The 21,443-nt window shown below is 38.8% G+C and overlaps 1 protein-coding gene across 3 annotated transcripts in view; it reads right to left on the reverse strand.

The window, feature by feature from the left end:
• Positions 1–21,443, reverse strand: part of ATG4A (autophagy related 4A cysteine peptidase) — a 53,632-nt gene that overhangs the window by 14,746 nt on the left and 17,443 nt on the right. For all 3 annotated transcript variants that reach the window (XM_031675468.2, XM_072955628.1, XM_072955627.1), the window contains exons 2-4: positions 5,578–5,688; positions 2,580–2,651; positions 21–119 (exon numbers count right to left, since the gene is read on the reverse strand). In XM_031675468.2, coding sequence (XP_031531328.1) covers positions 21–119; positions 2,580–2,651; positions 5,578–5,688 — 282 coding nt within the window. The remainder of the gene's footprint in view (positions 1–20; positions 120–2,579; positions 2,652–5,577; positions 5,689–21,443) is intronic.

The following is a 21,443-nucleotide window of genomic DNA, read 5'->3' on the forward strand; positions in this document are numbered from 1 at the left end:
TGAGAACAAATTTAACTCACCCCTTCCCAAGTGTCTGCAGATAAGGGCTTGAGCCAGCATCATTTGTCCACAGCGTAGCATACACCCCCAGCCAGCATCTGATGAAGGGCCCGTTCCCCCTGTTGGCAAAATGGATGGGAATGAATATGAATTCCTTACATTGTCCTCTCCTGAAACATTAGCATATTTGGGAATTGTACAAGACAGACAGGCACACATACTCTGAATAGAGAGGCAAGAGAGAGAGCCAGATAGCAAACAGGGTTTGTTAGAGGGCGGAACTTGCAAAGATAATGCTGAGTTAACCAAAACAGGTTCTACGGCCAAGGACAAAACAAACAAACGAACAAAACCTGCCCCTTATGTTTTCTGCTTAGAGACGTCCAGGTATGCATGCAGTTTTGGTAGATGACTACCATGTATGACTATCAACACCCAGTCCGTGCCATGTCATCATCTGCCTGACCAAACCTGGCTTTCCACAACTCACTTCTCAGGGAGGGCACTCTTACCTCAGATAAGGAATAAATGCTACCAAAGGTAATCATCAAAATGGTCAAAGAAATCTGGAAGGCTCTTGACTAAATTTACATTTATGAAGTTCTAAACAGCAAAAAGGACAATGTAAAATAAAGGAAAGAGCCCTAGACTAGTCATCAGAAGACCAGTTTCTAGTTACCTAATATTTAAGTCTCATCTACAGATGGGATAATAGCACATACTCTGCCTAATATCAGTGGGTATTGTAAGAATTAAATGAGAGAGTATCTGTGAAATTGTTCTACAACCTACTCAGGATGAGGTAAATACTTGATGTTATGAGTATGGTCATAATTAAAAATAGTATTAATAAATGAGAAATGTACTACATCTTTAAAAGGCACAAAATCAGTTAATAAGACAACAGGTTCCATGTAAAGAACACTTGATGTAATTTCTTCTGTATAGCACAGGGAACTATATTCAATATTTTATAATAACCTTTAAAGAAAAAGAATATGAAAATGAATATATGTATGCATACGTATGACTGGGACATTGTGCTGTACAACAGAAATTGACACAATGCAACTAACTATACTTCAATTTTAAAAATTCAAAAAAGAAAACACTTGATGTAACAAAAATCCCACATACGTGGCCAGGGTGAGCTCAATATCCTTTGTCAAGGTACCCATGAAATCAGGTAATTTGGATGGCAGAGGAGACATTCTGCGTTCACTGCTTTCCTTTCTCAGCATGGAGGTGCCATAAGCATGATCTCACAAGACTAACTCTAAAGGGGGTCACCAACCATGTAAGGCAAGTGGACCAAGGTGGCTGCTCCTTTCTTTTTGTTGTGGGGACTGAAGGAGAGTTGCTACAGCAAGCTGGGGAGGGTTAAGCCAACTTGTGAGCTGGAGGCCAGATTAGTCTGGAAAAGATGCAATGAAGCCCACATAAGGAAGAGACCATCTACTGCCAAAACATTGTCAGAGTTGAATCGCAAATGCTTTCAAATCTTACAAAGATCTCTTCACCCAGAGAAAGTTAACAGTTTAGAACCACTGGGTACTAAAGACTGTTTTTTTCTGTATTTTGTTCAGGTACTTCCCATAAAGAGCCAAAAATAAATTTTTTTACAAAGGTCTCTGTGGACTTCATTTTTCACACTTATCAAAAAGGCTGATTTCATTCCAGTTACTAGGTACAGTGTGAACCAAAATCAGTCAGATAGGTTTCCTCTTAGGAGAATAGTTTCCACCATTTAAGTTGGATAATCCTTTCCTATCAGGCCATGAGACTAGGAACTGGTCACCCTACTTGCAAACATTTTACAAATCGTTTCTAGAGGAATCCTATCCACTTTGCTTATTGAACTGTTCTTTTTTTCTGGCCAGCAGCATGTGCTCTTAACTGCCTAGAATTCATTCCAAGCAAATCTATTATATTTCAACTGTCAGTGACAAGATGTTTTCATCTCATAGGAAAAAATAAAAATCAAAGGAATTATTTTCTTTACTTCAAGGTACAATCATTTTTTTAAACATTTTTTATTGATTTATAATCATTTTACAATGTTGTGTCAAATTCCAGTGTTCAGCACAATTTTTCAGTTATACATGAACATATATATATTCATTGTCACATTTTTTTCTCTGTGAGCTACCATAAGATTTTGTGTGTGTGTGTATATATATATATATATATATATACACATACACATATACAGTTATTTTTAATAATCAAGTAGCTTCACAAAGCAGTGGGATGTAATTTAATAGATACTGTTCAAATTAAAAGTTTATTTGCCGTTTTCCTTGCTCTTAGAAGAAAAACAAGTAATATGTCTAAGTGCCTGAACACTTGGAGGTGGGCTCAGAAGTATACCCGCATTACATAGGAACACCATGGAACCATACATGATGAGGCACTTTGGCAATGAAGCTTCTGGATAAAGCATAAGACTTAACTACTCCCCGAAATTAAATTCTTCACCATAGTTAGCTGTTAATTCTGAGGCTTCTGTGAAGCCACTGATAACCTCAGGCAAGCTATCTATAAGGAAGAAAGCATAGTACAACAAATGATATACCTACCAATTGGTGAAAATTTCCTTCTGTATGTAAACCATAGACGAGCACTTATATCAGACAACAGCTTAGATTTTTCTGTAATTAAATGTGAAATTAATATTAAATCACCATATCCCAACTAAAGATATCTGCCTTTGATTTCTGAGCCAGCAGCAAACTCATTTGCAAATAACCAGTCAATTCCATTGTTATGAGGCTAGGGAAATTCATAGGAATCCCAGGCTCACTTTAGCCAAATAATTTCAGCATTTCCTCCCACCTATGTTTTGACCAGAGCTACTGGCTGGTACAATGATGTTGGGTAGAGCCCATCTCCTTCTCACTGAGCTCCATAGCCCTGGCAGTTACTTAACACTGGGGTCATGGCCAAAAGACAAGGACTAGGAAAAGCAAGGATTCTGGATTAACCACTAACAAGGCAGTCAGCCCCTACCTGAATGATGATGGTTGGCTGGATCTCTCATCAGCATCCACTGTCTATTATCCAAAACTAAGGATGAGCTATATGCATGTATGTACACACACTAATCTTTAACTAAATAGGAAATGATCCTGCTAAGCAAACTAAGTGTGTAAGAAATTTACCAGTACTACCTAGTGCAACTGGCATTTGTAATCGAAATGGATATAAAACATCACAAATGCTTTTGTATATTTTTTTCAAAGCACACTTTCACGTAGTTTATAGCATAAATTTACTTCGATGGCCACAAACATGGCTTCCACACTTCCATCTGTACTTAGATGTGGTTCTGTCTTTCTCAGTCTTCTCTCTCCCTCTTCTCAACAACACATCCATATTTGTATTCTGTATAGAACTTATAGCCATTGCATTTTAAAAAAAGAAAAAGAAATTCAATTTTAGCCAACAGTCTGTTTTCTCTTCTACTGAGACAGAAAGGAAGGGGACAGGACACAGTCATTCAAGGAATGACACAGCAATTAACACCAAGGTGGTGGAAAATTCAGCTCCAAACAGACCTTGAAGCCCAAGATAGTGGGAGACTTGACTTCCAGTAGACCCTGAGCTTCATTACACGCTCACTGTAATATATTAACACGGTAAGTGGTACTCCCACAGGCGCCATGACAGCTCCGAGGCTAACCATAAAAGATAAAAAGTGGGCACTGGCCCAATTCCTGGTAATCCCAGTTCTTTCCCCAAAATAGTTGGAATAATCCTCCCACTTGTTAGCGTATGAAGCTACTGAGCCCATAATTACTAGCAACACCATGCCTCACAGGCTCTCGCTCCCTCCTAGATGGCCCTCACTCTGTCTATGGAGTGTGTATCTACTTCTACTTTAAACTAAGCCCCAAACCCCACACTTCGTGGCCTTTCTCTTTCCCTCTGAGACAGCCTGCACTCTGTCTATGGAATATGTATCTCTCTGAATAAATCGACTTTTATTCAACTGTGACTCACTCTTGAATTCTCAACCAAGACCTGGGACATGGCGATCCTCTCACCCCACATTTTCCTGTATCACTGCCTTTCCTTTGAACAAATCAGAAAGTTGAGCTGTCTGGATTTTCCCTCCCCTTCACGTCCCCAGTGCCCAGCAGATACGGGAAGTAGATGTAAAATGGTTAAGAGTAAGACTTCTGGAGTAATACTCTGCCTGGGGTTGAACCCTGATTCTGCTACTTACCAACTGTGTGGCCTTGTCACTTAACCTCTCTGAGCTTCAGTTTCCTCATCTGCAAAATGGGGAGAATGATAGGACCTACTTCACAGAGTTTTGAGTATCAACAAGATAATACTACATGGAAAGTGCTTTGATGGTACAGTACACAGTAAGCCTAAATTAGTAAGCTAACCGTTAGCTGTTATCATGTACCCTCCTTTCAAATGCTCACTCACTCCTTCCGCTGATATTCTCTCTGCCTTCCAGCTTGCCCATATGCTAGAAAGGCTGGGGGAAGTTGTATAGACATTTTAACAATAATTTCACTTTTAAAGGCATTTTCCAACTTAACATTTGAATATGGATATATTTGGCAACCTGGGGATTCCCACTGTCATGGAACGTAGAACTGAAGACATCATCTCCAGTCCCCCTCATGTTAAGTACTGGTGAAAGGAGTTAAGATCCGGAAAGAGAAAGTGACTTATCCAAGGTAGGAGAGGAATCTGAATACAAAAGGCCTCCTAGTTGCTAGAGCTAGGCCCTCTCCACTGTTCAGGATTTTTCCAATAAAACAGATGAAGCCAGACTCAGACAGAGCTAGATGCTACCTTCCTCTCCTGCCTTTTCATCAGCTTCTCCCTGTCCCTCCCTCTATGCTAGGCCCTCCAAAGAGGATCTCTCTTCAGATACAAAATATCAGAGCTGCCTCTCTCCAAGTTCAGGCTTTATCTAGGTGCTGGGTTGTCAGCAGTTTCACGTTAAAAGGTCTACAAGAATGTAAGGGTAAGGAAGAAAAATCCAAGCCTCCTTTCCATCTAGCTGCAGTGGCTAAAAGTTCTATACAAAATCAGATAAACTGAGACAGCACTGCGGTCAGCAGAAGCTCTACAACTACAAGGCTTCTCAGTGTCTGATACTGTTTCTGACAGCCTTGGGCCCTTTAGAAGTCCCTTAGGTGACACTGTTTTTCATCTAGACATAAAAGGACATGAGAGGAATGAGAAGTATGTAGCCCAGTCATCAAAGACTAGGTACTGGTTAGCGATACCAGGAGTGGGTCCATGTTTTTTGAAATGTGAGACTTATAGAATTCAGGAGTTCTCCTTTAAGGAAAAGAATACAAATATCTGACTTTTTCAAATTGTACAATCACCTATGACCATGGGAACACACTCCTAAGGCCTCTCAGGGCCTTGGAAGGGACTTTGTGTGCCAACAAGGGGCCTGAGGCTTAAACACCTCTAGCTGCAAGGTAAATACACCCAGGAGTAGCATTAACACCTATCAACCCAAGGAGGAAAACAAGATAGGACCTTAACCTCGAGCACACGTCATTTGGGTTCTCACAGACAAATGCTACCAAACCTTACCCGTTTTCAGAAGATGCTGTTTCCCCAAGATCCATACCAGCTCATCTGCATCCGGAAATTCTTCTAGGTAGTCAGTGAAAATAGTAATCTGGTTTTCATACTTGGATAAAACTGAAAGAAAAGGAAAGAAACTTCAGCAAAATTTAATACAGGAGGCTTGCTTCTGTGGTTTACTGATTATTACCTTTGTCCTGAAGGTAAAGGGTCACTGGCTCAAATCTAACAAAAGCAAATCCTTTTCCTTGAGGAACAAAGACACTGACAAGGCCTCAAAATCCTTTAGTACAGGGATTTCCTCTTAACCACCTATTTTGACCTTCCCTTTTTCATGGTCCCATTTAGCACCATCTTTTTGGTCACAGTTACATCAACCTTTTTTTTCTTTCCAATGGGGCTTTCTTTGTAAATAGCCACTTTCTAGCTTCTCTGAGTGGGAGAGTAGCAAGGTGATATACTAATACCTGCACATCTAACCCCTGTCCATGTCGCAGGGAGTATCACGAGGGTTCCAGCAGCCAGTGGCTTAGAAGGAGCTATGACAATCTTGAAAGATTATACAACTGTGAAAGCATAGTATTTTAGCTGGAAGACAAGATGTTTAACAGTCCTTTCATTTGCCATTTCATTCACTGATAAATTCTGCAAAGAAGGCTCTTGAAGCTGCTGATAAATAAAACTTGTTCTTAGGATGCACAAATGACTGTGGTTATTTATTATACTCAAGAGAAAGTAACTGAACAAAATATAACTAAATCTCATGAATTCACAGGCCACACTCTCAAAACGTATGACCATGTAGAGTGGGATGGGTTTAAAATCCACTTTTGTACCTCCTGCAGGGAAAAGATCTGACTTATGAAGGGGTCCTATCGCAGGAGTTCTCTTTATGTAGTTTTCTGAGAGAAATAATATTGTAGGCAGTAAATAAATTTGCAAGCCAGCCCAGAAGAATCTATCTTAACCTGTAAGTGGAAAAATCAAATTGATAGTATATTTCATAGTTGATGGTATTTCGATGACAAACCATATTTCAAGTTCAAAGCTGAGAACCCAACACACACCTTCTCCTCTCAGCTCTTGGAGGCTCTCCAGGCCCATGTCGGGAGGGGATCTCAGAGAGAGTAGGGGTCATTTTGTGCAGCTACAAGTAGCTGCAGGCACTGTCCCAAAGCTGTCCCTAAGAGCACCAAGGGAAGGGTTTCCTATAAAAAATGGCATTGTGGATGTGTTTAACTCATTTTAAAGGACAAATTGTTTTCTTCTGGCTTTGTTTTCTAAGGCAGGAGCATGCTGTTTTCATAGAAATAAATGTTCTTAAGTATAAATGAGTCGTATCTGATCATGAAAACAGGTTACTTGGTTGGAGGTTGAAGTTACGCTTTGTATAATTAATTGGTGTAAACTGAAGTTATAATTTGTTTAAAGTTATAATTTTGGAAACACAGCTACCCAGGGATACGGCCTTTCTTGAAACATATTCCAGAAGTCCAATCTTTCAGGGATTTAAGTAGCCTTTCTCCTCAAGATGTTTTAATCATTAGGGTCATTAGCCTTGGCAGTATTTCAAACCTAAAGATGTTAGAGATGAGACAGCCATTTCATTCCCCAGTGAAAACTCATCACTGCCCAATCTGCCAGAGAGCCTGTGCCATCTTAGCCTTTCTGCCACTGGCCTCGGCCCCGGGCCCATGCCCAGGAAATTCCAGGCTAAAAATGATCATCCAGGTCAGGCCACCCCCAGGAGGTGGTGGACTGAGGTGGTGTAAATCACACTGTGTACCTTCTCACCCTACTCTCTACCCCTCACAGGCAAGAGAAATCAGGTTAAAACGAATATCCAGTGTAGCCTAGAAAAGAGGAAAAAAAAACAGAATATAAGTAGCTGGAGTAGAATGTGGGAAAGGGACAACCTCTCTGGCATTCCCCTGGTAGGGATGAGGGAGGGTGGCATCGGATGAATGTACAGCATGTATGCATATAAGTGTTGGGTCTTTTTTTAGTACTGGCTGAGAAAAAAAAATCTCTATCAGCAGCCCTGTCTCAGTGAGTCACTGCCCAGCTATCTGGTCAAATTAGTACAGCCTCTTAAAGCCTGTGAGAACTACACTGCTTCATTCGAGATGGCTCTGACCAAAATGGTAGCCAAAGAATTTTCCTCTTGCACTTCTGCCCCTCTCAGGCCAGCATAAAGGCCATTACAGTCTCTATTCTTCCTAATACTCTCTTAGAAGACAGACTCTCAGAATGCAGTGTGTTAGGCCATAGCCAGCCCAAGTTGAAAGCTACATGGATGAAACAAATGAAAGCCAGAACAGAAGATGAGATTAGCAGAAGCTAAGAGCAGTAACCTGGGGAGACTAGATACAAGGGAGTTGGGGGAGGAAAGAGGAATGGGTCTTCCACAAGAATTACTCAGAGAGATGAAGAAGCAAACTGAGATGTAGTTGAGGTGCGGAAGCAAAATGGCATTTTCAAAAGAATCACTTATGATTAACAGCAATCTTTTAAAAAAACTTTTTCATAAACTACTTTGGTCTTGCCTTAATATTAACAAACAAGACATCAGCCCCACATGAGTTCCTTGCCCTCTCAGCCTGTTTAAGGACATAGGGACTATACAGGTAGAGCTACAAATTCTGCAACTTGGTGGACCAAGAATTAGCTTCTTCAAGGTCTGATGGACAACAGGCTTCACTCTGTTTCATTCTACTTTAATGATCATTGCACTAAAGTCCGTACTGGGTTAGCTTCGTGGTTGACTAATAATTGAAAAAAAGATTTCCATAAGCATCTAGAACCAAAAAGTCTCTCAGTCTTGGCCAAAGGGCTCTGTGTACATGTTGGGGCATGCCTTCAACACTCAGCCAGGCAGTTGATTAACTCTGCCTTAGTCTTCTCTTTCTGCTGGTACAGAGCTCAAGGTCAGCCAGAGTGAGAGCTTAGAATCCTCTCTGGTCTTTCTGAGCCTCGCACACAGCCTTGGGAATGCACATAGCCCCGAGCATGCATGTGGTCTTCTAGATTCCCAGGAGCATGCCAGACCTTTTCAAAGCCCCAATGGACTTATTATTCCCCAGCTTTTCCTTTTAAACTTTTTGGTCATCTATTCCTCAAACAGCTGTAAAGTTAATCTATTGCCTCTAATGGTTTTCAAACAAAGCCCTGGGGGAAAGGCTTTTTGCACTTCCAAGTCAGGGCAAATAAATACAAGTCCTGAATGTGGGGTCTTCTGGGGATGGCAGACAGATTAAATAATGACAATTCTCTAGAAATGAGGCTTTATAGGAGCTCCAACCCCATTCTATGTCCTCCAGGGGCTACCAAGCTGCCAACTCCCCGTGATTGCAGGCTCTGGGTTCTCAAGGCTACTGCAAAGCTAGAGAGCAAAGGATAGGCAAGGTGAAAGTGAAAACGCCACAAAGCTCACTATTTTGGTCATTTTTCATGAACAAATACTCTCCAGATTGGTGTAACCCTTTGGTTAATTTCCAGAGTTCTGAAAAAGTTGATTCTGATCATTTTTGCCAGTTCTTTTCATTTCTATTATGGGTAGACTTTTCAGAGGTCCTCACTCTGCCGTTTTCGCTGATGACTTACTTTAATAATTTGCTTTCCAGTAATTGACTGTATTTTAAGGGTTATTTTGTAAAACTGCAAATAAGTGAAAAATCACTTTAAACAACAAATTTTCTGGTATGGCTTAACAAAGAATGGTACATCAAAGCTCCTAGATTCTGGGGTGTTTCAGACCCACAAACAACACACTCTCAGGTGAAATCAAAGGGTCACAGAATCTCAGAGCCAGTAAAAGCCGGAGACACCACAGCATATCTTCCTGTAGATCACCTTATTCTAAAAGCATGTCAGGACACTGCTGGTTCCAAAACAGCCTTCTCAGCAATATATACACATTTTTACATTTTTTTTTGTTGCCCTACAGTTGATGTACAATCTTATGTAAGTTTCAGGTGTACAACATAGTGATTCACAATTTTTAAAGGCTATATTCCATTCATAGTTATAAAATGTTGGCTATATTCCCTGTTTTGTACCATATATTCTTGTAGCTTATTTATTTTATACATAGTAGTTGGTACCTATTAATCCTCTACCCCTACCTTGCCCCTCCCCCATCCCTCTCCCTACTAGTAACCACTAGTTTGTTCTCTATATCTGTGAGTCTGTTTCTTTTTTGTTATATTCACACATTTAATACATACACATTTACTGTCGGGTCACAGCTTCAAAAATATAAGAAAATGTTCATGGGAGACAGGTACGGTAAGGGCTGAATATACATTCATATACTCATTCCATAAACTTTTACAGAATACCTACTATGTGCTAAGCACAGATGATAAAACATCACTGAGATGTAGCCTCCATCCTCCAAAACCTTTAAATCTAGTAGAGAGGATAGGTCTAGGAACAACTAAAAACAATAAGTATTACAAGGAAGGAAAGTGAGCAAGAAGAGATCAAGATGGTAGAATAAGAGGACATGGAGCCCATCTTTAGCATGAACACATCAAAAATACATCTACATATGGAACAATTATCACTAAAACAAACTGGAAACTGGCAGAAGGACTCCTGTACAACCAAGGCTGTAAGAACAATCTACACGTAATTAGATAGGAGGGGAAGAAAAGTGATCAAGTGGAGACCTATACCCCTGGGAAGGGACTCAGAGGAAAAGGGAAATCACATAGATGGACACCAGCCCTGGGGAGTGAACAGATTGAGCCACAGACTGGGTATCCCAGTCCTGGGGTTCTATGTGGAGGAGACAAGCCCCGTTGCCTGGTGGGAGGAGAGCTGGGACAAAGAGAAGGGCTGGAGCAGACTGGAATTTGCTCATGAGGAGTGCATGCATGCTGGCTGCCCCTGAGGCAGGGTGGAGAGAGATCTGCTCTAGGTCCTGCCAGTTTCCCGTGACTAGCTCCTCAGGCAACCCAGCTGGAACTAAACAAATGCTCCCATCCCATTCACTTCATGCCACAGCACAGCACTGGTTCTGGGGCAGCCATGACCAGGAAAAAGACTTGACCATGGGATGCAGAGGCAAACCAGTCCTGGGGTGGAGCCCAAGTTGAGTGGCAGTGGACACCATTGACACTAACTCAAGCAGTGACCCCAGAAGCCACCCAGATCTCTGATGGCAGTCACCTGACCACAGCTCGCTCCCCACTCCTGATACACACAGAGAGATCACAAGGATCCTGTCTGCCCTGCAGAATGGTTCCACAACAGGGTGGGAGCAGCTGAGGCTGGGAATAGTGATTAGCTGTGCAAGACAGAGGGGAGCTTCCCCTGAGGCAGGGCAGAGAGAGGTCTGCCTTAGTGGCTGCCAGTTTCCCACAACCGGCTCCCCATGCACCCCCGGCCTGTGCCAAAAGAATGCTCTGGCCCTGCTCAAATCATGCCACAGCACTGCGCTGGATCTGGGGCAGCCACAACAGAGGAAAAGTCTCAACCATGGGACACAGAGGCAACCCAGTCCCAGAGCAGAGCCCAGGTGAGGCAGCAGCAGCCCTTCTTAGCTTTTACTCAAGCGGCACCTCAGAAGCTGCCCAGATCTCTGATGGTGGCTGCTGCACCACAGCTCACCTCTCAGTATACAAGGAGAGTCCATATGGGCATCGCCAGTCCTGCAGAGTGGTTCCACAACAGGGCAGGGGTGGCAGAGGCTGTGAGGGACAAAGGGGATTTGCACTCGAGGTTATGTCTAAGCAGAGCCGTGGACACCTACATATCAGACCTCTGTCAGCACACCAGCCACACTTGCTTCAGTACTCCCCTCCTCCGGGGCAAAGGTCCTGGAGCAGGGAAAGGGAAAAACACACACTTAAAGGGAAGAGATCCAGCTCAAGCCCCACCCTCAGGGCTTCTGCTTCAGCAACTTGAGATCAGACCATACCTCTAACAGGGCAGTGACAGCCAATGTGTAGAGAGGAAGCACTGCCCACACCCAGCACTAGCTCTAGCCCTTACGTCTCCAGCCACACCAGCTACCAAGGCAATAGCTGCCAGCACACCCTGAGGAAAGATGTGACATCCATGTCAAACCTAGCTCTCCTATCAAAGGCATCAGACACACACACAGTCTGTATAGGGACACTCCCACAGAAGGATACACTTTCAAGATCACAATGGATAATTGTCTTAACCTAAATTCATAGAGGCAAGAAAGTTAAGCAAAAACAAAAAGGGAGACTAACTAGTCTCAATCAAAAGAACAAGAGAAAATCTCTGAAAAAATAATGAAACAGAAATAAAAAACTTATCAGATAAAGAATTCCAAACATTAGTAACAAAAATGTTAACTAAATTAGGGAAAGTAATTGATCTAAACAGTGAACATTTCAACAAGGAATGAGAAAATATTAAAAAAAAAGACTCAATCAGAAATGAATAACCCAAGAGCTGAAATAAAACACACATTAGAAGGAAAGAATAGCAGACAAAGTGATACAGAGGAATGCATAAGCGAACTAGAAGACAAAATAATAGAAACCACCCAATCAGAACAGTAGAAAGAAAAACAAATTTTAAAAAATGAAAGCAACTGAAGAGATCTCTGTGATAACAGTAAAGCATCCAAATATTTGCATCATAGGGGTTCCAGAAGAAGAAGAGAGAGAAAAGGGGATAAAAAATGTATTTAAAGAAATTATAGCTGAAAACTTCCCAAACCTGAAGAAGGAAACAAATATCCATCTACAGATATCACAGAGGATCCCAAACAAGATGAACCCAAACAGACCCATACCAAGACGTATCATAATTAAAATGGCAAAAGATACAGATAAAGAGAGAATTTCAAAGGCAGCAAGAGAAAAACAAAGAGCTATATTCAAGAGAATCCCCATAAGGCTATTAGCTGATTTCTCTGTGGAAACTTTGCAGGCCAGAAGGAAGTGGCATGATATATTCAAAGTGCTGAACAGGAAAAACCTGCAACTTAGGATACTCTACCTAGCAAGATTATCACTTAGAATAGGAGAGATAAAAGACTTCTCAGATAAGCAAAAACTGAAGTAGTTCATCAATACTAAGCTTACCCTAAAATGTTGAAGGGTCTTCTCTAAATGGAAAAGAAGTAATAATTTATTGGAAAGGGAAAATCCCACTAGGAGAGACAAGTATTATAGTAAGACCGAGGATCAACCACTTAAATAAGCTAGTATGTAGATTAAAAGACATGAACTTGTAAAAGCAACTGAAACTACAATAAATAGTAATGGGATAAGACTGAAGATGTAAAATATGACATCAAAAACATAAAATGTAGGGGGGAAAAAGCAAAAAAATTTGGGGGAGGGGAGCAAAAATTGTAGATCTTTTAGAATGTGTTTGAACTTAAAACGACTACTAGTTTAAAACAAGTAGACATAATTATAGGTCAACATATATGAACCTCATGGTAACCACAAATCCAAATCCTAAAATAGACACACAAAAACTGAGAAGAAAGGAAAATAAGCATCTACTAAAGAAAATCATCAAACCACAAGGGAATAAACACAAGAAGAAATGAAAAGAACAACAAAAACCACCAGGAAACAAGTAATAAAATGGTAATAAGTACATACTTATCAATAATTACTTTAAATGTCAATGGACTATATGATACAATCAAAAGATATAGAGTGGTGAACTAGATAAAAAACAAAACTCTTCAATATTCTACCTATAAGAGACTTGCTTCAGGGATAATAAAGACATGGGTAGAATAAAAGTGAGGACATGGAAGATGGTGTTTCATGAGAACAGAAACATGCAAAAGAAAGTGAAGGTAGCAATCCTCATATCAGACAATACGGACTTTAAAACAAAGGCTATATGATCCATCAATCCCACCCCTGGGCATATATCTGGAGGAAACTCTAATTCACAAAGATATAGGCACCCCAATGTTCACAGCAGTACTATTTACAGTAGCCAAGACATGGAAGCAAACTAAATGTCCATGAACAGATGATTGGATAAAGAATTTGTGGCATATACAATGGAATACTACTCAGCCATTAAAAAGACTAAAATAATACCATTTGCAGCAACATGGATGGACTTGAAGATTGTCATACTAAGTGAAGTAAGCCAGAAAGAGAAAAATACTGTATGATATCACTTATACTTGGAATCTAAAAAATTGAGACAAACTTACTTACAAAACAGAAACAGACTCACAGACATGGAAAACAAAATTGTGGTTACCAGGGAAGAAAGGGGGTGGTGGAGAGATAAATTGGGAGTTCTGGATTTGCAGATACTAACTAGCATATATAAAAGAGATAAACAGCAAGTACCACTGTATAGCACAGGAAATTGTATTCAATGCCTTGCAATAGCCTATAATGAAAAAAAATATGAAAAGGAATACACACACACATACACACACACATATACATATATATATATAAAACTGAATCACTATGTTGTACACCAGAAATTAAGACAACATTGTAAACAGACTATACTTCAATTAAAAAAATTAAAAAAAAACAAAGGCTATAACAAAGGACAAAGAAGGGTATTATATAATGACAAAGGGCTCAAAACAAGATGAGGATATTACACTTGTTAAAAAATATGTACCCAAAACAGGAGGACCTAAATATATAAGCAAATACTAACAGACATGAAAGGAGAAATTGGTAATAATATAATAATAGTAGGGGACTTTACCATCACATTTACATCAATGGACAGATTATCTAGACAGAAAATTAATAAGGCAACAGTGGTCTTAAATGACATAATATACCAATTGGACTTAATAGAAATCTACAAGACATTACATAGAAATACAGCAAAATACATGTTCTTTTCAAGCGCATATAGAATGTTCTCCAGGAGAGATCGCATGCTAGGCCTCAAAACAAGTATCAACAAGTATTAAAGATGATAGAAATTATATCAAGCATTTTTTCTGACCACAGCAGGTATAAAACTAGAAATCAATTACAGGAAGGGAAATGGGAAAACCACGAACACATGGAGACTAAACAACATGCTACTAAAAAACAAATGAGCCAATGAAGAAATCAAAGAGGAAATCAGAAAATGCCTTGACATAAATGAAAATGGAGAAACAACATTCCAAAATCTAAGGGATGTAGCAAAAGTAGCTTTAAGAGGGAAGTTTATAGCAATACAGTCATTCCTCAAAAAATAAGAAAAACATCAAATAAAACACCTAAAAGAATTAGGAAAAGAACAACAAAGCCCAAAGTCACCAGAAAGAAGGAAATAATAAAGATCAGAGAGGAAATAAATAAAATAGAGATCAAAAACAATAGAAAAGATCAATGAAATCAAGAGTCAGTTTTTTGAGAAAATAAACAAAATTGACAACCTTTAGCCAGGCTCACCAAGAATAAAAGAGAGAAGACCCAAATAAAGAGGAGAAATAATATCTGATACCAGAGAGATACAAAAAATCATAAGAGAATACTATGAAAAGTTATATGCCAACAAATTGGATAACCTAGAAGAAATGGACAAATTTCTAGAAACATACAACCTGCCAAGACTAAATCAAGAAGAAACAGACAATTTGATCAGACTGATTACTAGTAGTGAAATTGAATTTGTAATTAAAACAAAAAAACTCCTGGCAAACAGAAGTCCAGGACTGGATAGCTTCACAGGGAAATTCTACCAAACATATAAAGAAGAACAAATACCTATCCTTCTCAAACTATTCCAAAAAATTGAAGAGGCTGGAACACTCCCAAATTCATTTTATGAGGCCACCATTGCCCTGATACCAAACCCACACAAAGATACTATAAAAAAAAAAACAAAATTACAAGCCAATATCTTTGCTAAATGTAGATGCAAATATCCTCAGCGAACTATTAGCAAACTGAATCCAACAATATATAAAAAGGATCATATGCCATGATCAAGTTGGATTTACTCCAGGGACACAAGGATAGTTCAACATTCACAAATCAATGAGCTATACCACATTAATGAAATGAAGGATAAAAATAATATGATCATCTCAATAGATGCAGAAAAGGCATTTGACAAAGTTCAACATCCGTTCATGATAAAAACTCTCATCAGAGTGACTACAGAGGGAACATATCTCAGTGCAATAACGGCCATTTATGACAAACCCACAGCTAACATCATACTCAACAGTGAAAAACTAAAAGCCTTTTCCCTAAATTAGGAACAAGACAAGGATGCCCGCTCTCTACACTATTTAACATAGTATTGGAAGTCCTAGCCACAGCAATCAGAAAAAATAAGAAATAAAAGCCATCCAAATTGGGAGGGAGGTAAAACTGTCACTGTTTGCAGATGACATGATACTTCATATAGAAAATCCTAAAGTCTCCACCCAGAAACTGTTAGAATAAATGAATTCAGCAACATTGCAGGATACAAGATTAATATACAGAAATCGTTGTTTTTCTGTACACTAATAATAAGCTAACAGAAAGAGAAAGTTTTAAAATTCCATTTAAAATCTCATCAAAAAGAATAAAATTCTTAGGAATAAACTTACCCAAGGAAGTAAAAGACCTACACTCTGAAAACTATAAAACACTGATGAATGAAACTGAAGATGATACAAAGGAATGGAAAGATATACTGTGCTCTTGGATTGAAAGACTTAATACTGATAAAATGACCATACTACCTAAAGCAATCTACAGATTTAATGCAATTCCTATCAAAATACTCATGAGATTTATCACAGAACTAGAACAAATAATATTGAAATTCATATAGAACCACAAAAGACCCCAAATTGTCAAAGCAATCTTGAGAAAAATGAACAAAGCTGGAGGTATCATGCTCCCTCACTTCATACTATATTACAAAGCTACAGTAATCAAAACAGCATGTTACTGGCACATAAACAGACACATAGATCAATGGAATAGAATAGAGAGCTCAGAAATAAACCCACACATCTATGGTTAATTAATCTGCAACAAAGAAGACAAGAATATACAATGGAGAAAAGACAGTCTCTTCAATAAGTGGTGCTGGGAAAACTGGACAACTACATGTAAAACAATGAATTAAAACATTTCCTCACACTATATACAAAAATAAACTTGAAATGCATTAAAGATCTAAATGTAAGACCTGAAACCATAAAACTGGAAGAGAACATAGGCAGAACACTCTTTGACATAAATTGTAGCAATATTTTTATAGATCTGTCTTCTAAAGCAAAAGAAATAAAAGCAAAAATAAACAAATGGGATCTAATTAAACTTAAAAGCTTTTTGCACAGCAAAGTAAGTCATCCACAAAATGAAGAGATAACCTATCGAAAGGAAGAAAACATTTGCCAATGATATGACTGGCAAGGGATTAGTATCCAAAATATATAAATAGCTTACAACTCAATATCAAAAAAACAAACAACCCAATCAAAAAATGAGCAGAAGACCTGAATAGACATTTTTCTTAAGAAGACATACAGATGGCTAACAGGTACATGAAAAGATGCTCAACATCATTAATTATCAGAGAAATGTGTATCAAGACAACAAGGGGAGATATGAATTCACACCTGTCAGAATGGCTATCATCAAAAAAACTACAAATAACAAATGTTAGAGACGATGTGGAAAAGGAACACTTGTACACTGTTCGTCAGAATGTAAATTGGTAAAACCACTATGGAAAACAGTATGGAGGTTCCTCATAAAACTGAAAATAGAACTACCATATGATCCAGCAACTCCACTCCTGGGTATACACCTGAAAAAAAAGGAAAACACGAATTCAAAGAGATACATACACCCCAATGTTCATAGCAGCACTGTTTACAATAGCCAAGATATGGAAGCAACCCAAGTGCCCATCAACAGTGATTATATAATCACTTCTTCTTTATCCATTCATCTGGTTTTTTTCCCATTCATCTGTTGATGGGCACTTGGGTTGCTTCCATATCTTGGCTATTGTGAACAGTGCTGCTATGAACATTGAGGTGTATGTGTATACATATATATTAGTTTTTGTTTTTTTGTTTTTTGGGGTAAGGTTTTTAGGTTTATGTATTTACTTATTTTTAGTGGTGGTGTTGGGGATTGAACCCAGGACCTTGGGTATACTAGGCATGCACTCTACCACTGAGCTATACTCTCCCCCCTAGAAGTGGTATGTGTGTATATATATGTACGTATGTACACACACACACACACACACACTCCCCGGAATATTACTCAACTAGCCAAAAAAAAGAATAAAATTCTTCCATTTGCAGCAACATGGATGGCCCTAGAGAATATTGTGCTTAGTGAAATAAATCAGACAGAGAAAGACAAATATTGTATGATACCACTTCTATGTGGAATCTAAAAAGTAATACAAGAAAATATGTATGTAAAACAGAAACAGACTCACAGATAGATATAGAAAACAAACTAGCGGTTACCAAAAGGGAGAAGGAAGGGGGAGGGGCAAATTAGGTGTGTGGGATTAAGAGATACAAACTACTATGTATAAAAAAGATAAGCAACGAGGATATATTGTATAGCACAGGAAATTATAGCTATTATCTTGTAATAACTTTTAATGGAGTATAATCTAAAAAATACTGAATCACAAAGTTATACACCTGTGACTAATATAATATTGTAAATCAACTATACTTCAATTTAAAAAAAGAAAGGAAAATGATGTGGAAGGCAACAAATGATTAATCTGGGGATGAATGGGTCTTCTATAACCTAGAAAAGGTAGCAATATGAGCTGAGCCTTAATGGAAATACGATATAAGTGGACTGGGGGAAGAGATGAAATTCCTGGTTGGGAGAACACCAAAAGGATATGGCAAACAACTGTATGTAGGGAGGGGCTGGGAAGAATGAGAGAGAGAGTCAAAAAATAACTTGCAGTTTTCAAGTGTGGGTGCTGAAATGGTAGGAGAAAAACATGGTAGGGGTGGTTGATAATCTTGATCCAGCCAGAACATGTTGGATTTATAGGTTTGAATGACAAAGGAATAAGAGGTTAAAAGAAGTGAAGAGGAAATCAACCGGCATAGGGATTGTGTAGAGGGGCATAGTAGATGGCAGGTTGATTAGCAGAGCCTAGGAAGGCAGGAAAAATCCAGAAGAACAAAACTCAGCCTAAAATGCGCCTTCATCCCCATCGTCCTGGGTCCACCTAGTGCCCTGGTTTTCCCAGCCTCTGCTAGTCTGTGTACAGGCCCTGCTCCATCTTCTTTTCTCTTCCTCCCAGTGCCCTGCGTTTCTGACAATCAAGAATTTTGAAAACAGAGAACTGGACCACAATTCTTGGCATTTCAAGGGGGATTTTCATGTTCAAAATTGCAAATTTTCCTGAATTTACTCAGCAAGTCACACTTAATGATGCTGGGTTGTCAAATAATGTGAAAGACATGAATGATTTCTCTACTGACCAGTATAAACTCTGACACCCTAAGAAAACCTTGTCATTTTTAGACTTACAGTAGAGAATCTTAATCAAAGAGTTATCATTCAGCTAGAGTTTATGACTTTATTAGATTCTATTTAACTGACTGGTATTGGTGGTGGTGGAACACAGGAGGGCTGCACCTAACAAATATCAGGGTAAGTCACCAAAAAGATAACCAGTCCAGTTGGCAAGGGGACCACTGTTAAGTGATAAGACCCTTTGGTTTTTAGTTAGGAAAAGCATTTGGGCCATAGAAACTTAGCGCCACAAAATACAAAATTTCTTAGAGATTTCAGTCAATTCATTTTACTGTCAATGGTGGTAAGAACCAAATGTAATGCAAAATTGGACTCTGGTCTTCCCTTAAAGTGATACTTTTGAAAACCTTATTGCTGTTTTAAGTATATCTTGTTTGTTGTTTACACTTGGGAACAAATTATTGCCTGCTATCTGCTAACTGAAATGCATTTGGATACATCCATCAGGAAATGGGATTCCATACACAAACAGGTCAGGAACATACTTAACACATAGACTTCTGCATCTCTAAACTGCTGCCTCTTTTTGCTTTTGATAAGGTAACTGTTCTTTTTGGAGAGACGCATTTCTCAGAAGAATAAAAACATGTCACTTTTGTAAAGGTTATCTTTATTGATAAATCATACAAAGAGGATAGCACATTGGATGGATGGATCGATAGACGGATGGAGAAAAATATTTGGTTGCTTTATAATTCAAGAGTTGAGGCATCTATTCCACAAACTGAGGTGAGAATCACCTTGATTCTTCATCAACAGGTTTTGCTGTTCTTAAGAATCAATCTGCTTATAGAAAGTGTGGTTGTATTCCCAAAGACCATTTCACATTAGTGCCAGTGCCAAGTCATGCAGTGGGTCCAAACTAAGCCTCTATCATACTGTATCTTTGATTTTGGACAGTATCCAAGCCAAAAAGCAGCAATACTTAATACAGAGCTCATGGTTCATGTAGGAAGCAAGGCAACATGACAATATTTAGTCAAAACTAAGAGTGTGTCAAATGATTTTTCTCCAACATCGAAAAGAAAAAATTGGGGGTGGGTTATTTTTTTGGCATGGTGAAGAAAAGGAGAAATTATTCTTTATTCCTCTTGGAAATAGCTGTAGCTTAAGAATTCGAAAATGTAGGTTCTAGTCCCACCCTGTCACTAACTAGCTATGTGACCTTGGAGAACTTACTGCGCTTCTTTGAGCCTCAGATTCTCCATCTATAAAACAAGAAGTGTACTTTCAAATAGCACATCATAACTCATCAGTGGGTTATATGTATATAAACTGGGTTGCAATATAAAATGTATTTCTCATTGAATTGTTGAATCAAAAAGTTCAAAAATCATGGGTCCAGACCTATGCTATCCAATACAGCAGCCACTAGCCACATGCAGCTGTTTACATTTAAGTTGATTCAAAATAAATACAGCTAAAAATTCAGTTACTCATTATGTGAGTGTGGGTGGCATTAGCCACATTTCAAGCATTCAGTAGCCACATGTGGCTAGTGGCTACCATATTGAACAAGCACAGCTGTAGAATATTTCTTTTTTTTTAAGAGTATTTCTATCATTACAGTTCTGTTGAACAGTCCTAATCTAACAGCCTTTCTATGGTTCTGTAGGAGGTGGAGGTAGGGTGGGTTGTTAGGAAGGGTACTCCAAGCTCTTGGAAGAGAAGACAGGTTCACTTGTCTCTTTCTTAAGAGAGTCTATATGTGAATCTCCAAATACATGAGACAAAAAATTATTTATTAAGTTCTGTACTTGGTTCTGTGAGGAATACAGAGGAAACATCCTCATAAACATTCACTAAATGTTAAATGAACAAACTAAGGCATCATAAAATCATAATCTAGTTAAAGACATAAGCCTTAGGTAAATGAAAGAGCTAACAATAAAAGGCAATGTAAATAAGCAAGTGTTGATAATAACTGGCAACATTCAGCAAAGGGGGAAATCTTTGAGCATTAGAAGGTATCAGGTCCAGCAATCTCACTCCTGGGCATGTATCCAGAGGAAGCTCTAATTCAAAAAGATACATGTACCCCAATGTTCATAGCACTATTTACAATAGCCAAGACATGGAAACAGCCTAAATGCCCATCAACTGATGACTGGATAAAGAAGCTGTGGTATATTTATACCATGGAATACTATTCAGCCACAAAAAATAATAAAATAATGCCATTTGCAGCAACATGGATGGACCTGGAGATCGTTATACTAAGTGAAGTAATCTAGAGAAAGAAAAATACCATATGATATCACTTATATGTGGAATCTAAAAAAAAGATACAAATGAACTTATTTATAAAACAGAAACAGACTCACAGACATAGAAAACAAACTTATGGTTACCAGGTGGAACAGAGGGCAGGAAGGGATAAATTGGGAGTTCAAGATTTGC

Source organism: Vicugna pacos, chromosome X (assembly GCF_048564905.1).
Source record: "Vicugna pacos chromosome X, VicPac4, whole genome shotgun sequence".
Classification (NCBI taxonomy): domain Eukaryota; kingdom Metazoa; phylum Chordata; class Mammalia; order Artiodactyla; family Camelidae; genus Vicugna; species Vicugna pacos.